The sequence below is a fragment of the Sarcophilus harrisii genome, chromosome 3, assembly GCF_902635505.1.
Source record: "Sarcophilus harrisii chromosome 3, mSarHar1.11, whole genome shotgun sequence".
Classification (NCBI taxonomy): Eukaryota; Metazoa; Chordata; class Mammalia; order Dasyuromorphia; family Dasyuridae; genus Sarcophilus; species Sarcophilus harrisii.
The window spans coordinates 523,463,944-523,489,594 of NC_045428.1; the positions used below are offsets into that span (position 1 = coordinate 523,463,944).

Sequence of the window (25,651 nt, forward strand, 5' to 3'; positions counted from 1 at the left end):
AAGGAGGCTTGCTTAAGGGCCACAAAAACATGCACACATACGTGTATATGTGCATATACACACATGTAGGCGTGCAAGTATGCATGTAGTTGGTCATTCGGTTGATCAGACTCTTCCTGACCCATCTGGGGTTTCCTGGCCAAGACTTTAGAGCTTTGCCGTTTCTCTAACAGAGAAAGGGAAAACAGACTCTGGGAGGGCATTCGGGTGAGTCGGAGCTGAAGGAGGCAGGGCTGTGCGAAGCCACCGCCTCCCTTTTCTCCCCCAGGGCCTCGGGGTTCGGCAGCAAGCTACCGAGATCGGGACGCCGCGGGAGGCCGAGGGCTTTTTAAATTCAGACCCTTCCTCGGTCTCGGTTCGCCAGAGGCAACACTCAGTCAGAGACTCAGGCTGGCTAAGAAGAGTGAAGTCCGAGAGGTCTGCCTAACTCCGGCCCAGACGCTCCATCGGCTGGCCCGGCTCCGCGCCCCGTATGCGTGGATCGTTGCTGGTGACGACCGCAAACTCCTAGGCCCCCAAACGAGAGGAGCGGAAAACCACAGGCTCGGAAACGGACCGCCCGTAACTGACTGAGCTCCTGGCGGGACCCGCGGCCCTCACCAGCGGCTAGGGAGCGCGGCGCTCCGCAGGCTGCCGCGGCGCGGCTTCCGGGCCTGGCGGAGCGCGCTCCCTCCCGGCCCGGAGCTCGAGCTCGGCCTCTACCACCTGTGCCCGGGGGAAGGGGGGAAGCGGCGGCCCCTTCCGGCCTTCGCGTTTTCCGGAGAGCTGCAGCTCCACAACTCTTGCCTTAGCTTGGCGCCCAAAAGAGCTACTACCGTCGTTACAAAATCACGGCAATCACATTCCGCGCCCGGTTCGCGCCTAAAACCAGGAGTGACTAAGCCTCCCTCCCGCTCCTGCCCCGCCCCGCCTCCAACTACGGCCCCGCCCCGAGGGGCGGGACGCCGGAATAGCCCCTTTCTCCCGCCATTTTTCGATTGGTTTCGGTTTTTTCCCCAGGATCCGCTAACCTGGCCCCGTATCCTGGCCCGGCGGATCCAACCGAAGCTCACAAGTGCCCCTAGAGTGGGGCTGTGAATGAGCTCGAGTCTCTCGGGGAGAAGGGGACTAACATGCTCTCTCACAAGAAGAGGCCGGCCGAAGTTCACTGCGATCAGTGGGTGCTCGTAGCACCAGGTAAAAGACCCGAGAGCAGTCGCTGGCCTCCGCCCACGTGGCCGGGGTTGGGGAGGAGAGGCAAGGGCGGGCGGGAAGCCGGAGCGCGAGTGCCAAGGTTTGGATCTGGTTGTGTCCTTCTCCCTCCCTCCCCCCGGCCCCGGCCCCGGCCCCCGCGCGACTGCGCAAGCTCCTCCGGGCGCGCGCCCTGCCGCCGGGCATTCCCCTCCCCGGGATTTGTTTGGAAGTTTCCCGGGAAAAGAGGCGGAGCTTCGGCCCCTGCTGTCCGCCCCCCCCCCCCGGGCCCTCGGGAATTCCTTCTCCGCGCTTTTCCAAAAGCGTCCCCGGGTGGGGCGTGAGGCTGGGAAGTGGGGAAATCCTTCCCTCAGAGCGCGGGTCAGCTCGCCTCGTCGTCCCTGGAAAGGTGCAAGTGTAACGCCCCCCTCCTGACAACCTAGGCTCTCCTAGGCTTCCCTGCAGAAACGGTTCTGCGCCAACCAGCCCGGAAGCGCGCTGCGTTCGGAGCCGCGCTTCCACCTGGGGAGACGAGTGCCCACCGTCCGACGGCCTAAGCTCTGGCAGCCCATTATCCTCCCGCCCACTTGACAGATGATAGTAACCGTGGGTACCACTGCCTCGCCGCTGTCGCACGGGGTCCCCCTTGGAAGTCGCCTTGGCTTTCAGGGCCGTTTTTGTGCCAGAGTGCTTCCCCGTCATGGGGCAGACGGATCGGAGCCTTCGTGGTGCGTGTGGGCTGTTAGAGTGCCATTGTTACTAGCTTACTAAAACCAGAGCTATCACCCAATGGGAGCAGACGCACATTTTGCACCAACGTCTATTGTCTCCTATGCGATCCATGATGATGGCGGTAATAGTTGCCATAGCTTGCAAGCAAACTGATTCTTAAGAGCCGGTATACTGCCTTGACGCTTAGAGTTTCGTTTAATTTTTAAATTTAGTTTAATTTAATCCTAGACGCAAGTCTCAGGAGTAAGTACCCATTTTACAGATGCTAAAACTTGAAGCTTAGAGAAGTCAGGCTTCTAAGTGATGAAGTAGGCCCCTTTCCTACTTAAGTAGCACAGAAATGTTTCCTGTGCATTGAATCAATCACAGATGGATGATAGAGCTGTTGTAATCAGAGCTGGAAATCACTAGCACCACTTCTCGATTTGCAGATGAGGAAACTCATCCCTAGAAAGGTCTTATATCTTTGTGTATGTGCATGGATACATATACTTACATACACACATATATCAAAAGATTTGCTGGGTGCTGTTGAGATATATTTAGTACTTTTAAAAAACAAAAAGGAAGTGAAAAACTGGACTTCTTGATTTTGATTTCCTTTTTTTTAATTGGGAGAGGGAGGAGAGAAAAGGGTCTGTTTCCTCTCTTAGGCTGTAGAAAGGCCTCTAAATAATGGGGGTAAAGTTGGAAACTTTATCTTGTTGCTTTTGTGTTTTAAAACTTTCTGTGATAGATTTCATTTGTCTCAGGTTGCACTTCAGGCTTTTTAAGTGTAATTGTTGGCTTCGAAATTCCCCCCCACCCGGGAACCCCTCTTATTCTGGGCTGTTATGAGCTGGCCTGTTAACTTGAATTGGCTTGTTTTGGAGATAAGGGACAAATCCACACTTTAGCTTTGGCATAAAGATCTGTTTTTCTGGTGAGGCTAGGATTTGAGTTGTTTAAAATACCTAGTTGGGTAATGTCCTTAGAAATACACTGAGGGGGGCATTCCTTTCAGTGTCTGGTCCTTCCAAGGATTGAAGTCGGAAGTTGGAATTCCGCTCCATGGAGAGAATGAGCAAGTGAAATTGTGAAGGGAGGTTTGAAAGTATTGGTTGGAAGTCAAAAGTTTTGTTGCTCTTTTATGCCATGGTAATTTTAATGGTATGACGTTTTTTAAGAGTGAAACAGGTTGCTCACTATACGTAGTTTAGAGATTGAGACTCAGTTGGTACATCCATTCTAGTAGTAAATATAAGTTGGTGATGAAGTAGTTGGCGAAACCCTGGGAAACTGAAATATTTTATATGGTAGATGGCAAAAAAAAGTTTGCACAATAAAGGAACAATCTGACAGTGTTTGTAAGATTATATAGATTAGAGCAGTGGGGTGCAAAGGAGACATAATAGAAATTTGTGGATGGTCAAGTATTTCATATAAAATTTAAGAATTTTATTTAGGTCAAGGCTTGAAGAACTTAACACTTGAAGAATCCCATCTTTCCTTTTGCTGCAGTCACACCAGTTTTAAAAATTTTAGTATGGGAACTCTAATCTGTGGAGCTGTAAGTACATTTGTTAACTCAAATGTATAACATTTAGGTGTAGAAGACTCAGTTTCAGTTTATAGTTAACATATTCCTTTTCTAGCATAGTGGGTAGAGTGAAAAGCCAGAAAAGTCTAGGTTCATGTATCCTCTCTCACAATATCCTGTCCCTGTGACTGTTCCTGGGAATTAACTTCTAGTACTCTAAATCAGCATTGTCAAAGGATCCCCGTTGGCCACATTGACTTAGAAAAACCACAGATTAACATGTATATTCTGTTGTATTTTTATTTTGTTAAAATTTCCCAATTACATTTTGATCTGGCTATGACCTTACTTGGAGGTGGGAGCTACCTATTCGATATCATTGACATAAACAATTCTCTAAGTCTCTAAATTGTGGAAAGGGTGCCCACCTGCCCTGCTATAGAGATTTTCCCCACCAGGAAGTTCCTAGTAGCGAATCCGGTCCCTATACTGTCATGCTTTCTTTGGGTCTAGGCATCCGATAAAGTACACAGACAGATACAGATCTAGCACCACCAGAGCTTAATATACCCCTTATAGACAAGGCTTTTTCATAGCCCTTTAAAAAGAAAAAAAGATTTCTCTGAAGTCACAATTTGATTTATGTTTTAACGAGCATTTCAGTTTGATTTGTATTAACTCTTTTGGAAAACTGTTAAAGGACCAGATGAGGAAATTTTGTTGCCAGATCAGAGTTCTGTCAATATTTAAGTAAAACTATTTTATTCTGTCTCCCAGCCCAGCTTTTACTGCCATCTACAGGCTTTTGAGACCAGTTTTCAGTTAAAGAGCTAGTGCTTGGGCTAGGAATGAGGTCGAGGCTCTGTTGATCAAAATTGGAATTTTACATATCCCCTATGTTTATCCCTTACTAATGATTGGCCAAAATAGAGCATTATTAATAATAAATGAATAATAATGTGGCATCTTCTAAGACAAATCCTGGAAAAAGTATGTTAGAGAGTTTTTCTGTGGATGGGTTATGTGATAAATTAGCTTGAGGAAAGAAAAACACTTTTGGCTAACTGTAGCTACAATGAGATTTTATTTTTAAATTGCTGTAAAACTTAATAGAATTACTTTGTCGAATGTAGCAGATTGTACTAATTAATGAAAAATTATATGCAAAGCATTTATCCTCTAATGAACTAATCAGCCCAGTCCAGTTACTGGGAAATATGGAGACTGAAACTAGAATGTAAATACAATTAGAAAGAAGTTTATTAGCAGTGCAAATATTTAAGTTACTAAAACACAACAAATAGTCATCCATCTCCATCTTTACCTATAATTTCAAAATAAATCAAAGTCTGCTACATAATGTCGCTCATTTTTAAAAACTTTAAATTCTACAAAGACTCCTTATCTAGAACTCTCTAAAATAAGTATTTGGAGTGGTCTTATCTCCATCTGACAGATGGAAATTAAGGCTGAGTGTCTTACTGTTCGAAAATGTATGCTCCTGGACTTAGACTCTCAGTTTTGTGTCCTTCCACTGTCAGGCTGAATTACATTGACAAGTAAATTTTTAAAAAATTATATCTCTAGAGTTTCTGATATTTGGAAGATTCTCCAAGGGGATACAAGAGTCTTTTCCTTCATTCTATTCCCTGATATGCCACATAAGACCCAGGCAAAGATACATGATATGCAGGCTTTCAGAAATTTGACTTTAAATAATCTATATGGAGAAGGATAGCAGATGAGTTTCCCATTTGAGTATGATCCTGCTTATAGAAAGAAGTAGTAATACTTTTTGCTCTGAATGGCTCTAAATATTTCCTCCAATTGTCCAAGTCCCGCTGGACAATTTCCAGCTACATATGCCTACTAGCAAATGGATCTGTTTCCATAATAGATTGTCATATCTCTACTAGTAGGAATGTAGCAGTAGTTTTCCATCCTTCTTTGCTATTCTTGCTCCTCTGGAGATAACAGATGTTTGGGTCATGTTTATTATAGCTTCCCCTGGGACCTATCTTCAACTGCTAACAGCTGTAGTTTGTTGGTACAGACCTGAGTATGGAGAGTGAAGCATGAAGCCTCCCTGGATCATAGGATCATAGACTCATCGTGGTTAAGCTGAGAATTTCTCTCATCTTTTGTAAAGATGAAGCCACTGTCCCTTTTAGAATCCATAGAATATTAGGGATAAAAAGTCTAGTCCAATCTGTCTTTTAAAAAAAAAACATACCAACCTGTGAAAATCCATCTCAGAAGAGTGGGCTATTTAGAGCAGTACTTAAACATTGGGAGGCATTGGTGGTGTAACTATTACAGATATTGGGTGCACCTCCATAGAAATTCACTCAGGTCAAATGAGTTAAATCTGTTAGAGTGAATGGATATGTAGTGCATAGCCTTAAAGAAGAATTTTGAAATGAAGTAATTTTACTTTAAGGGTGTGTGTGTGTGTGTGTGTGTGTGTGTGTGTGTGTGTGTGTGTGTGTGTGTGTGTGTGTGTTTTACGTAAGTTTGTTCTCTTGAGGAGTGCTCAAAACTTAAATATATTTTTTCAAAGTGAAATAGTTAAAATCTTAAGGGAGAGGCAGTGAATATACTCTAGTAAGAATAGCAATGACCTGAGGATACAGATTTTGTTATTGGTTAGGCCACTAACCAAAAGTAAACTTGAACAAATGCTTGCTTAGTGTCTTTATGCCTCAATTTTTCCATTTTCCATTTGAAAATTGAAATAATAAAAGAACTTCCTTTTTCTCTGGTGTTATGCAAATGACTAGAATGATAAGTATGAAAGAAACGATTAAAAAAATTCTGTATTTACTTACATATAAATTTATTGTCTCCCCTGTTTGAATGTTAAATTTTTGGCTTATAGGATTGTTTCACTCAGTATATTTGTATTCCCAGAGCCTAGCACAATGATAGGTTCACACAGTAGAAATTTAATAAATAATTGTGGCATAGGGGATGGAATGCCAGACGTGGAGACAGGAAGACTCATTTTTCTTGGGTTCAAATTTGGCCTCAGACTTTTTGCTAGATGTGTCACCCTAGGCAAGCTATTTAACCTGGTTGCCTCAGTTTTCTAATCTCTAAAATGAGGTAAAGAAGGAAATGGCAAATCACTTCAATATTTTTGTTGAAACCCCCCCCCCCCCCCAGGGGTCATAAAAGTTGAAATACATGCTAGTTGATAGTTAGAAAAAGGTCCAAAGACCTGATTATAGATTTTGAGTTCTGATGCTGACTCTACTATTTAAACTTTACCACTTTGCTACTCTGAGCCTGTTTATTCAATTCTAAAAGGTGACCTAGATGACCTCAAAACTCTCATCTCTAATGCTATAAATCCATCAATCAGATTTTAAGAGAAGCTTATTTTCCTTCTTGACTTTTTTTTGTGAAAACAGTAATTTTTGTTATTTATGATTGTAATGTATATATGCAGCCTTTTGATTTGAAAAATGTAAAATATCCCCTTTAAAAATTTAATAATAAATTTAGTTTGTTGGATAAGAAGCAATACTGTAAATCTACTTAACTTCTCATTGATCCTAAAAAGGACAATGATCTTGCAGGCAAACATTTTGAATCATAAAGTAGATATCAATAGTATTCTTGTTCTTTGTAAAAATGCAAACTTTGTGTAAAATATTGTCTAAGTGATGAAGGCATTCTTTTGCCTTCAAAGAAAAAAGATTATTATAATGGGTTTAGGGTTGCCGTATTGTCTGTGATCATCAAGAGAAAATTCAATTATTCTTTTCCAGGATTGTTTTTAGATAAATTTTGAATAATTATGCTAAATTTCTTGGATTTTAGTTTCAGTTAAATTCTATCTAGTATGGTATAAGGGACAATGTGGAAGTCTGATTCTTTAAGTATGGAGCTAACTCAGATTTTCCACATGCAGCTTGATTCTGGGTTTGTTTATTAGATTTTTAGAGGATTGACCTTCCTCTGATGGCCACTATATCTGGCTGTCTCTATGCTTGACTGTGCTCTGTGGTTGATTGACTAATCATCTGCCAATTGGTGTAATCAGACAGTTTCTGGAACCTGATTTTCTGTCCTGCTAGTCATTATTCAAAAGACACTGGGACATTTATGAATTAGAACTAATAATTCTCACATTGTTTTTGTTGTTGTTGTTGTTTTCCCTGAGGAAGAAAAGATTACACGAAAGAAAGATGAACAGTTATTATAAAAGCCTTGATTTTGAGGGCGAGAAAGCTGGAACTGTATGTACAATATTTCATCTTTACCCTCTTACCCTAATAAAATTTCACATTTCATTTTAAAAATTAAATTAAAAACACATTTTTAAAAACTTATTCATTGCTTTCCAGTGCTGAGGCATAAAAAAACATGATCTTTAGAATTTAATTTTTTTTCCTCATCTTTGGAGAGTCTCTTCACATTTCTTAGAAGTGTCTTTTCTATTTACCTTATCTTCATTCTCATTGTCACTAATATGTATATAGGTATTCAGTACATGGATTGCTCTAGTAGCCTTCTAACTAGTCTCTTTGTGTCCATTCTCTGTTACATACAATTTTGGAAATACCATCTTCATTGTGATGCTTTTCTGTTCAAAAATCTCCTTGTTTCCTCTTGGATATAGTAGAAAGTCTAGTCTCCAAAGTCCAGTTTTATTTAAGGTCCTTCACAGTTTGCCCTCACCTTATTTACCTAAGCTAACATATTTTCCAAAAAGAAGATCCTTAATGAAAAACCTTAGATTATGCAGTTTAGTCTTATTGTTCTCAGAACCCACTATGTATAGCTATACATCATTTGTATCCATGTTTATGTCTATTTTGTTATTGTTGAATCATTCAGCTGTGTTCAGCTTTTTATGAATCCATACCAGGCCCTCCTCCACTATCTCGTTAAGTCTGTTCAAGCTTATTTTCATTGGTTTCATGACACAGTCTATTCATCTCATTCTCTGACATTCCCTTCTCCTTTTGCCTTCAGTCTTTATGAGGATCTTTTCTGAGTCCTACCTTCTCGTTATATATCCTAAGTATTCCGTATTTGATCTTCCAATGAGTAGTCTGAATTAATTCCTTTAAGTATTGACTGGTTTGAAATCCTTACCGTTCAAGAGACTCTCAAAAGTCTTCTCCAGCACCACAATTTGAAAGTGTTGATTCGGTGGCACTCAGCTTTTCTTATAGTCCAACTCTTACTATCCTACGTTGCTACTGGAAAAAGCTATGACCATACAAGCCTTTGTGGCCAAGATGCTGTCTCTGCTTTTTAGTATATTGTCTGGATTTGTCTTACCTTTCCTTTTAGAGAATGCATCTTTTAATTTCATAACTGCTGTCTCTATCTGCAGTGATCTTAGCAGTGAATATAAAAATCTGACACTGCTTCCATTTCTCCTCCCTCTGTCAGGAAATGATAGGACCAGTTGCCATGGCTTTAGTTTTTGTTTATTTAATGTTAAGCTTCAGGCCAGCTTTTATACTCTTCTCTTTTGTCCTTATCAGAGCTTTTTAATTCCTTTTTACTTTTTGCCATCAGAGTGGTATCATTTGCATGTCTGAGATTGTTGATATTTCTCTAATCAGTCTTAATTTTAGCTTTTGATTCATCCAGTTTGGCATTTTGCATGATATATTGTGCATATAAATTAGATAAGGTGACAGTGTATAGCCTTTTTGTACTTCTTTTCCAGTCTTAAACCAATCAGTTATTCCATGTTCGTTTTTAATTGTAGCTTCTTGACTTGCATAGTTTCCTCAGGAGATAAATAAGATGATCATCTAGTACTCCTTTCTATTTGAGAACTTGCCACATTTTGTTGTGATCCACATGGTCAAAGGCTTTAGTGTAGTCAATGAAGCAGAAGTAGATCTTTTTCTGGAACTTCTTGCTTTCTCCATAATCCAGTGAAAGTTGGCAATTTGGTCTCTAGTTCCTCTACCTTTCTGAAAACCAGCCTAATTCCTTTTTTGTCTCTATATCTTACCCATTGTTCAAGTTGCAGGTTAGGTCCTATTTATTATCTGCAGTTTCTCCTGACATACTACTCCTTATAGCTTTCCTCTGAATGTCTGTCTTACCATACCTATTTGTCACTTAAACATGCATACTGGTGCATAAGCAGTGCATATAAAGTGCATATTATGCTTCAAGAATCTGAGATTGCTTTGATTCAAGTTACTGATGCAAACCATAATCCTTTATGATTTAATACATAATTTTCATGAGTAGTTGTGGTAAAAACAAAACCAGAAAATATTCATCACCTGGAGCTTCAGTTCATCACCTGAACTTAGAGTCAGCAAGATACAAGTTCAAAACTAGCCATCAACACTAACTAGCTGGGTGAGCCTAGGCAAATTACCTCTTTTGTGGCTGCCTTAGTTTCCCTATCTGTAAAATGGAGTTAAGATTAGAATCTACTTCCTGAGATTGTTGTAGGAATAAAATAGATAGTATTTACAAAGCCCTTTGCAAACTCCATGAATTCTATTATTATTGGTATTATAATGGCATGAATGTCTTAAATCTTAAGCTAGTTATAATGTAAACAGAGTCTGTTACTGGGCTATAGAAATATAGAGTGAGAGGAGGACAATAAAGTATAAGTTGACAAGGAAAAGTAGGAAGGAACCAGTTTGGAAAAATCTAAAAATATTAAACAAATCAAGCCAGAAGAATTTATTAAGCACCTACTATGTGCTGTATGTAAGAAAAAAAAGCAAAAAACAGACCCTGCTGTCAAGAAGCTCAGGGTGAAGGAGATAACATTCAAACAACTGCATAAAAACAAAAAAATCATTCTTAAAAAGATTTCTTAGGGGAGGTAAGATTACAGTTGGGACTTGAAGGGAGGCAGGGAGGAGGAGAAAAAGAATTCTAGGCCTAGGGAATAGCTTGGTGGGGTGTTTCACTAGGAGATAGCAAGGAGCCCATGGTTACTGGGTCACAGATAATGTGGAAAGAATTAAGATAAGATTGGAAGAGTAGAAAGGGTTTATGGAGAGCCTGAAATGCCCAGGAGAGTTTTGTAGTTGGTGAAGGCCATAGGGAGCCACTGGAGTTTACTGAACAGGTGGGCACCGTGAGCAGGCCTGTACTTTGCCGGGGATGGGTATGGGAGCTGGGTGGATGGCAGGTTGGAATTGAGAGGTGCTTGAGGCAGGTAGGCTGGTGAAAAGTCTGTGGCAGTAATCGAGACAAGATGATAAGGGCCCCCAACAGGGGGTAGTTGTGTGAGGAGAGAGCAAGAGGCACAGAAAAGACATTGTTGAGTTAGAAATGCATTTGGCTGCTGACTGGACATTGGTTATAAGTGGGGGAGAGTTTAAGTGACCACAGAGTTGTGAACCTGAGTGAGTAAGATAGAGGTGCTCTTTACAGTAAAAAGGGAGACTAGAAGAAGAATAGGTTTGGAGGGAAAAGGGAATGGAATTTTTTTTTTCTGGTTTTGATTTTCTTGAGGTACAAGATTACATTTTCCTTGAAGCTAGGCCCTCCTGACTTACTTTTGAGTTTCTTGATCATTCTAGTGGTTTGTTCTCTGTATCCTCTGATGTATAAGTGACTAATTAAATTATGGAACTCATAAAAGGAAAGCAATAATCCAGATGTGAGCAAATCTGTGATTTAGAGTCATAGACTTTTAAAAGGAAGAAAAATTTAAAAAGCCTTCTTTGGGTATTGCCATACTTGGTCATTCATTAGAGATAGATAAAATCATACCTTATTCTCCAAAAGTCTCTTTTTTTAGGTCATTTTTTCTTTTTGTTCACTTGATTCCTTTATATTGCATTTTGTCAGTTCCTTCCTAGAATGTTTGATTTCCTTTTCAAAGGAAAGTGGCAAATAACTTCCTTCAGATTATAATTGTGAATAATTTCTGATATAATGATGTTTTTTTAATGTTACTTGGAGATTGTATTCATATGCTACTTTGTTATTTTTCATGATTAAAAATCAGAATTTTAAAATTTCTTAAGATTTAAAAAAACTATTATGAGTACTTTTTTTTTCATTTGTCTAAATTTATAGTGGTGCCTAATGAATTTTACCTTAGGAGTCTTAAATGATTTTATGAACAAAAGGCATGTGATTTCAGCTGGGGCAAAGGGATCTAAATTTAAAAACATGTTTTTAAATGTATGGCTTGCACAAAACATTCCCTGATAAATAAGCTGTGCTATGCACTGGCAGATAAAAATTTCCATTTTTTCTTAATAGAGTAGAAAACCTTTGCTTGTTGATTGAAAAATATTTAGGTTTGCACAGCTCTTTGCAAGTCACTATAAAAATATTGATTGATATATCTTTAAGACATTTTGGCAAAGTTGGACTTTTTTCAACAGACTGGAAAAAAACCAATTAAATTACTTTTGTTGTTTGAAAGTTTTGCAAGGGCAGATTTATTTTTATTTTTATTTTTTTATGCCAAATATGCAGGTCTTTCTCCATTAGCATGCATATATAAGAATGTGTTAGTAGGGATTTATCCTGAAGCTTTGATGACTTGGGATTTCTGGCTTCTATTTCAGATGTTCCATTAAATTTGCTTATTTAACTTGCTTTCTTATTGAGTTTTGGTTCCTGCCCAGGGACTACTTATTGGGTAAAATAATATGGAATGCCTAGGTGAAAGGTGATATATGTGGCAAGAATCCAGTTTTCTGCCCAAACAGGATCTGATGCCTATTTTCTTTCTGGCCATTGTGGCTGACCAGGGTACTGAGAAAATCTAACAGCATCGGGCAAACCAGATTGCAGGATGGCTAAGATTCTAGCCAGCAAAAAAAAATTTTCACATGGGGAAACTTTTAAATCATGTTTTATATCTTATACTGAATTGTTCTGGCATTTTTCAGGATGTCTTTATCTCAGCGTTTTTGAATTTTTTAGTATTTTATTGTTTTTGTTTATTTGTTTTTAATCTCTTAATTGTTTGGTCTACTTGACTATCTCAGTGTTCTTGCAGTCTTTACTGTTCATTATTCTGCCTTTATTTCAGTGTTTATTAGTATTTTACTCCAGCAGTTACAATAATTCAAAGAAAGAGTAAGACATTGAAACACATAATAGGGTTAGAAAAAACCTACAGTAAGAATTAGAATCTTAGACATTGTATTTCAAAGAAGACATAATTGACCATAGAGAAGGTTCATGGATGAGAAACTAAAATTATTGTAAACATAAGTAAATGCCCATATAAGTATTTTTAAAAACATAAAAATATAGGATTCAATGCTCATATAATGTGAAGATGGAATCATAGTCTTTTAAGACCATGAAATAGGTGAGATGGGGCATCCCTTGACAAAAGTGGTAGCTTTAGGAAAATCAGTGATTTTTCTTTTCAGGGACTAATCAGGTCAGAATAAAGGAATAGATACAAAGTAAATTTAGGTAAATTTATACATGATAGCTCCCATTAACAAAGGGTTATTTGAGGATGGCATGAAGGTCTTCGGCTCACAAAGTATCAGGTGATACCAATTGAGAATATGGGGACTGAATGAACTGTGAGTCAGTCTCAGTATGACACTAAGACAATTTAAGCTCTGGAGAGAGGAATATGAATTGACTGTGACTTTGACTGGTTAAACCTAGAATGAAAATTTTCTCAGACAGCCATGATCATATCAGACAAATTGTGAATAGGAGGCCAAAGTGCATTTGTACAGATAAATGGTCCTTAGCCTTAATATATTTATTGATTAATTTTGTATAGTTCTTGCAATGAGCCCCAGAGATTTAGATTTCCCCTAAAAGTAATATCTGTCATCAAATCTTACAAGTATTTATTCAATGCATGTTATGTGCCAGGTACTTAATAGTCCCAAATATTTGACTTTTCCAACGCACTTTTGTATAAATTTTTTCATTTGGTCATTTTCACAGTCTTGTGAGGTTAGCTAGCTGAGCATTATATTATTATTCTTATTTTCCAAATGGGTAATTTGAAGCTTAGGGGGATCAAATGATTGGCCATAATCACACATTAAAGAATAAGCAGGTCACTAACTCAAAGGTCTTGACCTTTAATCCTTTGCTTTTTCTACTACATCTTTCTCTGCTTTCAAAGATCACAATAGAATATAAGCTTCTTGAGGTTAGCTACTATTTCATTTTTGTTTTTATATCTTACACCACATTTTCTAGAATAATTAAAGTTCCAAGAAATGGATGTTGCAGGAAAGTGGTTTAACTTCACTGGGCTTTAATTTCCTCATCAATTAAATGAAATTAATAGGTTGCACACTTGGTAATATCTAGGAATCTCCTGTCCAAACTTATACTTCCCAAATGAGTTTAACAGAATCTTCCAGAGGACCAGGCACATCATTTCTGCAGCCATTTAAGTTGTTCTTTATTTCTTTAATGATCACTTTGTAATCAAGTTTATACAAGTCTCTTGGGTGCTTTGGTAAATCAGTCTCCAGTCTTTATTCATTTTGTAGTTATTTGGAATAGGATTTCTCTCGTTGTTTCTTGTGTTTTGTTATCATTATATAGAGATGCTGTTTTTTGAGGATTTATTTTGTAACCTGCACCTTTGCTGATAGAATTGCCTTAATTTCTATCTTTGTTGATTCCTCAAAATTTTCCAATTAAACCATGATATATTATTAGTAAGTAGTTACTTAAATCTAGTTTTTTATTTTTTTGTTCCTTTAATTTCTTTTTTTTTTTAATCTTATTGTTGTTGCTACCATTTCCAGAATTATATCAAATAATAGTGAGGAGAGTGAGCATCCTTGCTTCAAGTCCATATTTATTGGAAAAGGTTCTAGTGTATCCCCCTGGCATATGATGCTTGCTTTAGGTTTTAGATAGATGCTTTTTGTAAATTAAAAAAGTCCCTTTATACTTATCCTATTTACATATGGCAGAAAAAAATTTTTAATGATAAAAAACATGGAAGACTTGTACTTTGTCAAAGACTTTCTAAATCTATTGAATATCGTGTTTTAATTTTTAATATAATTATTGATTGTTTTTCTAATGCTGAAAACCCTTTTGCATCTTAGTACAAATTCTACGTGGTTATAATGAATTATTTTTTGGACCAATGTCTAGAGTGTGTTTGATAGGATTTCACTTAAAATTTTTGAGTTAATATTCATTAATGGTACTGGACTGTAATTTTCTTTCTGTGTTTTATCTTTCCCTGGTATAGGTATTAAAACTATATTTGCCTCATAAAGATTTTGATATGATGCTTGGTTTCTTAATTTTTGAAAATAATTTATGAAGCATATGTACTAATTGTTCTTTTGAAATTTTCTTGTAAATTCCATCAAGATCAGAAATTGTTTTCTTTGGTAGTTCTCATGTAAAAAAGCTCTATTTCCTTTTCTAAGATTGGATTATTTAAGATCTCTACCCAATTTACTAATAGTTTGGCTATTTCATATTTTAAAAGCTGTTCAATTTTTTTGAGTTCTCAGTTGTGTTAGCATAAAACTGCATAACATGTATATTCTTATTATTCTTTTTATTTCTTCAGGTATTGTGATTTTGCCTTGATCATTTGTTATGTTATTCATTTTATTTTTCTACGCTTTTCTCCTTAAATCAGATTAGCTAAGGGCTTGTCAATTTTATTAATCTTTTCAAAGAACCAGCTTTTAGTTTAAAATTTTTTCTATGGGATTTTTTTGTTACCAGTTTATTTCCCCTTAAATTGTCAATATTTCCTTTTTGTGCTTATTTTAGGTTCATTTGTTGCATTTCTAATTTTTTAAAAAGCGTTTTCAGGTCATTAATCTTCTCTTTTCTATTTTATTAATGTATATTTGTAAAGATGTAATTTTTCAACTGAAGACTACTTTAATTATATCCCAGAACTCTTATTGTGTTGTTTCATTGTTATTGTTTTCTTTTATATGTTATTAATTATTTCTATGATTTTTTTTAGACTCATTATTTAGGATTTCATTGTTAATTTTCTATTAGGGTTGCAGCTTTTATTTGTGAACAAGTAATTTTTATTGTATTATGGTCTGAAAAGGATGCATTTCTTATTCCTGTCTTTTTACATTTATTTACAATATCTCTATCTTAGTATGTAGTCAATTTTTGTAAAAGTTCCACTAGAAGCCTATTCAGACGATGTCCCGTTTAAAATCTCTTAATTCTAGTTTTTCTAGCAGGTCGTTTAATCCCATATTTTCCTTTTGTTTATATTTCTGTTAAATTTTTCCAAGACTTTGAGAGAAGGATATTAAAGTGTCTTGTCGTTGTTGTATTATTGTCTATGTCTTCTTGAAGCTCAAATGTTTCCTTTATGAATTTCGGATATTAAGGCATTTGGATAATATAAGCTTATTACTTACTGGTATTAATTTCTTGTGTTGTTCCTTTCAGCATAATATAATCTCCTTGTTTATCTCTTTTCATTTTATGAATGTTTGTTTTTACCTTATATAGTAGGATTGCAACTCCTTTTTTGATGCATAGTAATTTTTTTTCTATCTCCTCTGTTTTATTTTGTTTATGTCTTTGTTTTTTAAACATGTATCAAGCTATGATTTCTCTCCCCCCTCCCCAATATAAATACAGTACTATGTTCCTTCAGTTATTTTACCTTTGTCATTTTTAAGGTGTTATTGTTCTCCTGATTCTCTTTCCCTCATCCTTTATCCTTTTTTCTTATTTGTTATCTCTTACCCCCTGAAGTTTGGCTTGTGAGTTCCTTTTTTTTTTTTTTTTCCTGTTTTTTAGTATAATTCTTTTCTGTGTTTCTTCCCTTTATGTGAAGTAGATTTCCCCATTCTCCTTCTCTTCAGCTAGTCCTATCCATCATTTAAAAAGTTTTTGGTTTTGTACCACTTTCCAAAAAAAGATTTCTCTCTCTGCCTGAAGTGATGTTAGAGTAGTCAGAAATGGCTTCAGTTAAATATTGTTGGGCTTCTTCCCTCAGGTGTAGTGTGATGTGGAATGCAGCCTCCCCTTCCCAGCACCCTCACCACATCACCTAGCCCCATCAGATCAGAGCTCTGTAGCACCTGTGCTGTGGGGTTGCAGCCCTCAGCATGCATTTGCTCCTGCAGGGCTGCAGCTGTTCACTGCATTGCATACTAGGGACATCTGAAGTGGCTCAGGAAAGAAGGAAAGGGAATGGGATATGAAGGTGGGTTTTGTTGCAAGCCTATCAGATCCTTGAGCCTACCAGTACAGGCTCTGTTTTAGTATGGTAAGTGGGTAAAGGTTGTTAAGAGCTTAAGGTCAGTGAGCATCAGTTTACAGAGTTTTTCTTTTCTTTTTAAACTTCCCTTTGAATTCTGGATTTCCCACAGAGACAGCTCAAGAGCTCAAGTGCTTGCTTTTATTTTGGGCATATAATTTCTCTTTTGAAGGAATCTGGAAAATCATGAGAATCACAGAAAATGTCTAGTCTGCCATCTTACTGCTCCTGGAACTCAGAAATCTATGGGTAATTTTTTTGGAGAATGTATGCCTACATTTTTCCTATATTTGAGTTTCCAAAATACTTTGAGAACTTTTTTCTAGAAGGTTCATTGAAGTGGGAAATGGGGGAGAGGAAATAAACTAGTTATAGAAATAAGTGCCTACTATTTCCTACTAGGAAATAAGTGGTTACTATGTGCTGTGCACTTTGCTAAGTGCTTTACATAAATTTCATTTGATCTTTAGAACTTCAAGGGGTGGATGTGCTACATTCATGCTCCATGATTTTAAAAATATAATTTATCTTCTGCTGAATTCTATCTTCATTTATTTGTCAGTGCTGCACATCCCTATTGTTGTGGGTGAAATTGGGATATGTTTGATGTCCTCCACATTTGCTAGTGTAGAATATCAATTTTGTTTTCAGCCAAGTAAGCAAGATTTTTGCCTGTTCTTCACCACATACACACACACACACACACACACACACACACACTTTTTACTTTTACTCAGAACAGCAAAATTTCTAAACTTTGGAGAAGAATGATTTTTTGTTTGTTTCTTTTCTTTTTTTTTGGTTGTTTTTTGCTGTTTGTATTTACCACTTATGTGGGGATGAGTTCTTACTTTGGAAATTTTTTTTCTCTCTGAAAATGCTGTTCCTCATATAATCTTTGAAGTATTCAACTCCTTCAAATCCCCAAAGCGAGGAAAGTGACCCAGATGTATTTGATGGCAGCACTAATACTTTGGGAAAGGGGAAAGCATCTAGTCATTACTTAAATTAACATTCCTGCATGTAATTTGAGGATTAGGCTGATTTCTCTTGCATGCATTCATTATCTGAGTGTGCCCTGATATTTCCACCAGTAGTATCTCAGTGATAGTACTGGAGAGAAGCACCGGTCTGAATCTATTTTAATGACTAAAGAAATCTTGAATCAGAATGTAACCCCAAGCTGCTTCGATGTGAGTGACTGCAGTAAACATAGTAATGATCATCTTAAAAATAAAGAGGTCACACTTCTTATTTTCATTGGAACTTTCTTAAGGAATCTGAAAATCTTCTGTGTGTTGTTTAAAAAGAAAACGAAATGTTCTAGGGGAGACTGCTTTTTCTTCTCTGGAGTAGTTGGCATGTTTTCTGAGCTAAACTTACATGTGCCAAAAATCAGACAGGGTCATGAGCAATGGCCAAGGCTGCCAAGCCATAAGGATCCTTGGCAGAGGTGGCAGCCAGCGTTGGAGAACTCCAGTGACTCTTAACTTTTTCATGATATGGAGAAAGTTTTGTGTTCCTCAGGAGAGGATTGAAAGGACCTGCCAAACTGAAGAATCTGAGTTTTCATTAATTGATAAATATATTCTTATCAATGTGAATTGGAAAACACCCCCAAACTGCATTTCTTTAAAGAAAAGTTATACTTTAACAAAAAAACCCACTATTTTTGAAAAGAGACGAGAGTTGAGAATTAAACCTGTGCTTTCCTTTCTGTACTTTAGTATAAATTATATTTTCCCCTTCTTAAGTTTCAGGACAATGAAGTTTCTTGTCATAGACAATTGGGGGAGAGGGGGCCATAGTGGATGGCTTATTGGGTTAGTCCTCAAGGATAACTGGGTTAAGATCTTACCTCTGATACTTTCTAATTATGACTGTGGACAATCACTTAGCCTCTTCTGTGAAAAGATGGAAATAAACTTATTTGATAGACTCCCTTTGATAGTCTGATGAGGTCTGTGCCCCCTTTCCCAGAGTATTTTAAAATGCATAATATAAAATAATCAAAAAACATGTATTAAGTGCCTACTATATGCCAGGAACTTTGCTAAATACTGGATAGCATTACAAAGGAAACAATTACATTGAAATACAGTGATTTAATCTAGCTATATGATATTGTATATGTGTGTGTATATATATTTACTATACATATTCTTGTCTGTATACACATATATACATGCACACACACACACACACAGACATTTGAAAGGTTAACATTTCTGGAAACGACATGTTAAAAATCCTTGCTATATAGAGGTTGTTGTTGCAAGGCTCAAGTGGATTTTATATATGAGTGTGTGTGTATGTGTATATACATATATATTTCTTCCCATGCATTTATCTATGTATGTATGTATTTATCTATCCATCTAACTCATCCTCTGTATACTTTGTAGTCCCTGAAGGCCAGGTCTGAGGTGGATAGTAGTCCTGAGTCTAGGATATTGATGTTAGGGGAAAGTAGCCAGTAGCTATGTCAGAACAGGTTTTACACTGCAGAGCTTTTGAGCTGTGGTTTTTGGAGTGAAGTGAAAGCAGGAAATGAGATTCAGGCTGTATGAAATGGAATTTAACATTTGTTTCTCACTTGACACAGTTGTTATCCTTATTACACACAAACACACATTTTCGTTATAGCTCTCGTGTCAAGAAAAATAATCATCCGTTTGTCTAGGGTTTTTTGGTTTGGTTTGGTTTTTTGGTTCCAATGTCTTGGTGTTTTGGAAAGGGAGCAGATTGAAGATTGGGCACTGCTGGCATATGGCTGCTGGAGGCTTATGAGCAGTGAAAGATAAGGGACGTTTACAAGGAGAGCTTTATAGAGAGCTCAGTCAAAGAGGAAGCAGTCCCTTTGCATATGAGGAAGTAGTTATAGTATGAATTAGATATAGACATCCAGATCCATGGAAGATAGAACTTTGTTGAGAATGTCGGGCCATTAGCTGCTGATGAGAGATCAGTTTCTCCACTATTAACAAAAAAATCTTGAATCTAGCTTGTTGTCCTTTGTAAGAAAAAAACATTTAAGATGGGTTCATAAACTTTTTGTGTGTGTTCATGGACTCCTTTGGCAGCCTGGTGAAATCTCTGGACTCGGAATAAGGTTTTTAAAGGCACAAAATAAAATACATAGGATTACTAAGGAAACCAATTATCAAAGACTACAAATATTGAAGGATTATTAAGTCAAAGGAAATGATTACATAATTGTTACAATTATAAAGACTTTTTTTGGGAAAGTTTACAAACCTTAGGAACTCTTAAGAAAAGTCAGGATAAAGTTAACCTCTTTCATAATTGCGCAATTATACACCATTTTCCCAATTTTTTTTTTAATTTTTCAGACTACTGGAATTAGGCTCGTTAGCCTTGAATTTTCATTGTTCCAACCATTTTGAGGGACATTTTTCTGGAATGTGCTTTACAAAATTTTTTGCCTTCTGACAAAGGAATTGTCTTCTAAAAGTTCACTCTTTTTTTTAATTGATGGAATTGTGGGACCATTTCCCTCCTAGAAACAATAATTATTAGATTACATTCCTTAAGAACTCACAAAAGTCTGTTTAACTAGCAATGTAGCCAGAAGATGCCAAGTTCAGTACACTTTCCCCAAACTACCTCTCAGCCTCTAGACATAATAGTATTATAGGAAAATACATTAACAATTCTAATTCAGGTTAGGATGTAGTCACTATTCGGGTCTTGCCCCAGCTATGAGTCCCTGGTGTAGAATATACATTGCAAAGAAAGTTACAACAAGGGTAGGAACTGGATTAAAAAAGGATAAGATCTCGAGGTGTCGGAGGTGTTGGGGATGTGTACAGAGGAAGAAGAAATGTTTCACTTCTTTCTACCACAATGGGGAGCTGTGGCCAGAACTTTGTCTCCAGACAGTTCTGGGCTTAGTGATAGAGTACTCCTGGCACTCCTTGACAAGACCAGGGGGCTACGCCACAGCCTCCAACCTTATACAAAGGATTTTGGGGTAGGGAAAAAAACTTACATCCATTGGTTGTTAAAACTTTTCCTGATTATACCCAAGGGCTATCAAAGTGAACATACTCTTTGATCCAGTAGCCTCACTCCTGGGTTTATTATATCCCAAAGAGATATTTAAGGATGGAAAGGGATTCACACCTACAAAAATGTTTGTGGCAGCCCTTTGAGGAGTGGCAAAAAACTGGAAACTTAATGGATGCCCATCATTTGGAGAATAGCTGAATAAATTATGGTATATGAATGTTACGGAATATTATTGTTCTGTAAGAAATGAGCAACATGACTTCAAAGAGGCCTGGAGAGACTTACATGAACTGATGCTGAGTGATATAAGCAGAACCAGGAGATCATTGTACACAGCAACAAGATTTTGTGATGATCAGTTATGAGGGATTTGGCTCTTCTCAACAGTGAGGTGATTCAAAGCAATTCTAATAGATTTGGGATAGAAAATGCCAGTCACATTCCAGAGAAAGAACTATGGAGACTGATTGTGGAGGAAATATAGTATTTTAGGGCTTTTGTTTGTTTTCTTCTTGTGGATTTTTCCCCACTTTGGTCTGATTTTTCTTGCACAAGATGACAAATATAGATATGTGCTTAAAAGAATTGCCCATATTTAACCTATATCAGATTGCTAGCTCTCTTGGGGAGGGAAAAGGTAAGAGAAGGAGGGAGAAAAATTTAAAATATAAGGTTTTCCAAAAATGTATTTTGAAAACTAATTGGAAAAATAAAATACTATTGATTAAAAACAAACAAACAAACAAAACTTTTCCTGCAAGAAAAGTAATGATGAGGCTTACTGGAGTCATATTTTTTATAGTAGGACTGGTCATATTAAAATGCAAACCCTGTATTTCTTGGGGATATTGAGTTCCTTGGTGGGTTTTTTTTTTATATAGTTTCATCAAATAATACACTTAGGGATGGATGGATTAATGAATATATCTGTCTTTTAGCAGGAAATATTGCCAGGATTCTTTTGACAGCTGGTTCATTTTTACTTTGTTCTCTTTATCTTTTATTATGACATTTGCCTAACCTCCAAGCCCTGTGAAAGAGTTTTTCTCCCTTCCCCCAACATATTCTGAAAGGATGAGTGGGATCAGGAGTCTTATCAAGTAGTTAAGCACATATTCCAAGTTTAAAAGAGGAATTTAAGATTTTAAAATTTTATGTAGTTTAACTTGTTTTCTCTTATCTTATTTCTGACTTGGACAAAGTTCATATACGGGATGCTATGGTGATAGTGGAAAAATTAAAGTTATAATAACCACCCTTTTTAGTAACACAATTGTGTATAGTTTTTTCTAAATGTTTAAAAGTATTTCTATATAGGAAAAGGTGTTTTTCTCAGATATAAAATTAAGTTGCCAAATGGCTATTTTTATTGAAGCTCTTTGTTATATAATATTGTTAAGACACTAATTTCTACTTTATTGTGACAGTGAGTAATATTTGTTTATTTCTTAACATTAAAAAGAAAGCTCTTTGCCCAGTGTATTGTGTGATGATTGCAAAATGATCTTTTATTTTTATCAAGATCTCTTTTGTGTTATAATTTTTTTCTTAATTAAATTCAACAAACATTAAGTGCCCACTGTGTTTAAGGCACAAACCTTACATAATAAGGATAAGATGATGACTGTACCAAACCACCACCACTACCCTTCCAAAAAAAAGGAAACTATTTCATTCCTCAAGGAGCTCATTAACGATTAAATACTAGGTAATTTGAGGAAGGTTAGAGCACTTTTGTGGCAATAGACTTAGTTTATATCAGTGAGGCTCACAGCACTTTAGTCACTGGACACCTGGCAAAGTTAAAACCTCAGTAAGTGGGGAGATTCAGGGAACTTTTCCCACAGTTGGTTCTTTGTCCTCATCTGCCTGGCTGAGAGCTTTGGTTTTTACCATCTCTTTGATTTTATGTCTCTTCTTGTTTTACTTCTCTAATATTCCTGTCTCCAATCTTTTAAATGGATGAACTTTTGTGTAAGCAATAAATGCATTTCTTTGGAAGTAGAAAATTGCTGATAATAGGTTTAAAAATCCTAATTTTGCACACTGCATTCAGGACACCAGCTTTCCCTTTTCTGACTCAAGCCTTATATCAAAACTTAGATTTAGAGGCAAAAGTGGGGGAGGCCTATGAATTTTAATATGCTGATTCTCCTACATAAATTGTGCTTGTAATAATTACATACTAAAGAAAGGGGAAGGAGGGAGGGAGAGAGAGACAGAGAGAAACAGAGACAAAAAGACAGAGAGGAAGAGGGAGATTGAGAAGGAGAGAGAGAGAGAATATGAGAATGCTTTCTCTTTCTCTGCTTATGTAGCATTTCTGGGGCCAGCTCTGCTTTGAAAAAAATTCAAAGATCTTAGCTTTAGTTTATAGGGACTTTAACCCTAGAGTTACCAATAAAGATATCCCAATTTCACATTTAGGATGATGATGATGATGATGATGATATCAACTGACATTTAAATTATGTTTGCAGAGTGCTTTACATATATCATACCATTTGATCTTAAGAGTTGCTTTGCAAAGGAGGATCTATCCTTTATCCCCATTTTATAGATGAAGAAACTGAGACTGAGAGAAGAGATTTGTCCCCAGACAAGGGTAAGGATTCAAATAGTTCTAGGACTCATTCAGTCAAGCAAAAAATTATTTCTTTATTTGGGGTATCAGAGCCTTGTGCAGATAGCTTTACCATGAGGCACTGAGGCTGGGATTCTGAAGCAGCTCAGTGTATTCAGTCAAAATTACCTGAATGGAGAATCATAAAGATATTTTAGAGCTGGGAAGGAGGGACCCTAGAGTTCAGTTCCATGGAAGGTAATCTTCCAAGCTGAATAGTTTTGAAGATCCTGATTGTTGGACCAAGTTGGTGGGTCTTGTTAGTTAGGAAGGTCAATCTGGTTGGGGATTTTGTTTAGAAAATTTCTAAAATTGACATAGTTTTCATAATTACTTTTGCTTAATTTCTGTTGTTTTTTGACCAACCAAAAGTTAGGCATGAGAATCAGAAGTAATCATATTGAAGTAGTACCAAAAAAAAGTTATTTAGGAGTGGCTTTTTAGAAGGAAGAGGTCTGCGTCATTGTCCTTTGCTACTTTCCTTTTCTAGGCCATTAGTTCATTTAGAGCAGGGGCCATATCTGGTCCATCCAGTAAGATATAATCCTCTTAAAGATAGGGATTGTTTCATGTTCATTTTTTTGTTTACTTATCACTTTGTACATGGTCTGTGCTAAGTAAATGCTTCTTGAATTGAATGGAATCCTTTTATTACCCTTAGTAGATGGGTAATATCATCAGGGCCTGGTGTCAGGAAGACCTGAGTTCAGATTCAGCCTCAGACATTTATTAGCTATGTAAGCCTTGGCAAGTCACTTAACTCTGCTTCAGTGTGTAAAAGTTGTAAAATGAGCTGGAGAAGAAAATCCACCATTTCAGTATCTTTGCTAAGAAAACCCCAAAAGGTATAGCAAAGAATTGGACACTGCTGAAAAGGACTAAACAATGACAACATTACTCCTAACACTAGTGAAATAATTTATACATAGTAATTTGTTGATAGTTGTTACGGAAATTAGGTAAGGTGTATCAAATGAGTAGTATAAAATAGTTCTCTTAAGTTTATAAATACATTATTCCTTTTCAGAATCTGTTACTGATCTTCCAGGAAAGACTGAAAATGGACCTGTGTTTACAAGACTGCATAATCCATGTACAGGCAAGTCATCTTGTATGTTGGTATTGGGCTTATTTTCCATGATGTAAATGATTATCTGACTTGTTTTTGCTTTTTGTTCCCCCAAAAAAAAACAAAGATGTAGGTGTTTGTGTACATGTACAGCTTCATTTTTTTCATTTCTGAGAGTAACCTTTAAAATTAAGATGGTAACACCAGTGTGAAAGAAACATGCCAGAGATTTTCCTGGTCACGCCAGCTAGTTCACTCAGTGTAAACAATTCTGATTTCTTCTTATAATTTTAATCAGTGAAACTGTTCTTTCATCAGAAATATTGGCAGCACAAAAAAGTAACAAGTTTGACTTCTTTTAAATGCATTAATTTTCTTTGGAATCCTTAGGCCAACTTTTCTTAGGGTAGTATCCAAAGTTAGTCTTCATTCATATTCATCTTGTGCTACAAAAGTAAAATAAACAATCAAAGGGAAAAGAGTTTCACTTGACATGCCAGGTTTTTTAGTATTTTCATTTTTACTTCTCGTTTTCCTATTTTATTCAGTCCAAAGAATAGTATCTTTTTTCTTGTCAGTAGATGATGATCTACCTTGAATTAAAAACATATTGTAGGGGTAAAGAGAGAAATGTACTCTATTGGAGAAAATTTCATTATAATTGCAAATCTAGTACACTTCCTATGTTATTAGTATCCTAAATATTCTTACATTTTTACAGACATATTATAATATGTATAGTAAAATTACACCAATTTAATCTTAAGTGATTTATTGGAAAATATGAATAACAATGGTGTTTTGTGAAATTCATTTTCTATGTCTGTTATTTTTCTATTAAGTTATATAAATTCTTAATAATAACTTTATGGTAAGTTAAAAGCAAAAGATGCTTTCTTTATTTCTTGAAATAGCATTTAGTTGGAAAGGTAGCCAGTAATTCTGTGAAGCAACAAGAAAGGGAAAAATCGTGTCCTTTCCAGGTAAGGGCATGCGCTTCATAATTTGGAATTCATAGGTCCTGTTTTTAGAATTGAGTAGGTGATGTGACAGACAAATTTGCATCTTTTCCTATGGGAGAAATTTTATCATGGGCAATTAAAGTTTCCCCAAAATTCATCAAAGACACAAATCATTGTGTCTGTGAAAATCCAGAGCCTTATAGACATATAAAATAGTCTTACCAGTATTGTCAATATATCGTTAAAATTTTGATTTGGTTTGAGATTTACATGGGCGCAAAGACAACTTTTCTTGCCCTTTACATATATGGATCTGAAGCAACTCTTTTTTTTTTTCTTTTTTCATTTTTTATTATAGCTT

General features: G+C 36.6%; 1 protein-coding gene across 4 annotated transcripts in view; it reads left to right on the forward strand.

The window, feature by feature from the left end:
- Nucleotides 1–230: 230 nt before the first annotated feature.
- Nucleotides 231–25,651, forward strand: part of RNASEH2B (ribonuclease H2 subunit B) — a 79,384-nt gene continuing 53,963 nt past the window's right edge. For 2 of the 4 annotated variants that reach the window (XM_031961960.1, XM_012545262.3), the window contains exons 1-2: nucleotides 231–1,176; nucleotides 24,287–24,358. In XM_031961960.1, the coding sequence (XP_031817820.1) occupies nucleotides 1,113–1,176; nucleotides 24,287–24,358 (136 nt within the window). In that variant the 5' untranslated portion in view covers nucleotides 231–1,112. Of the gene's footprint in view, nucleotides 1,177–1,475; nucleotides 1,899–24,286; nucleotides 24,359–25,651 lie in introns of those variants that run through there. The other 2 variants (XM_012545263.3, XM_031961959.1) reach the window with 2 other exon arrangements.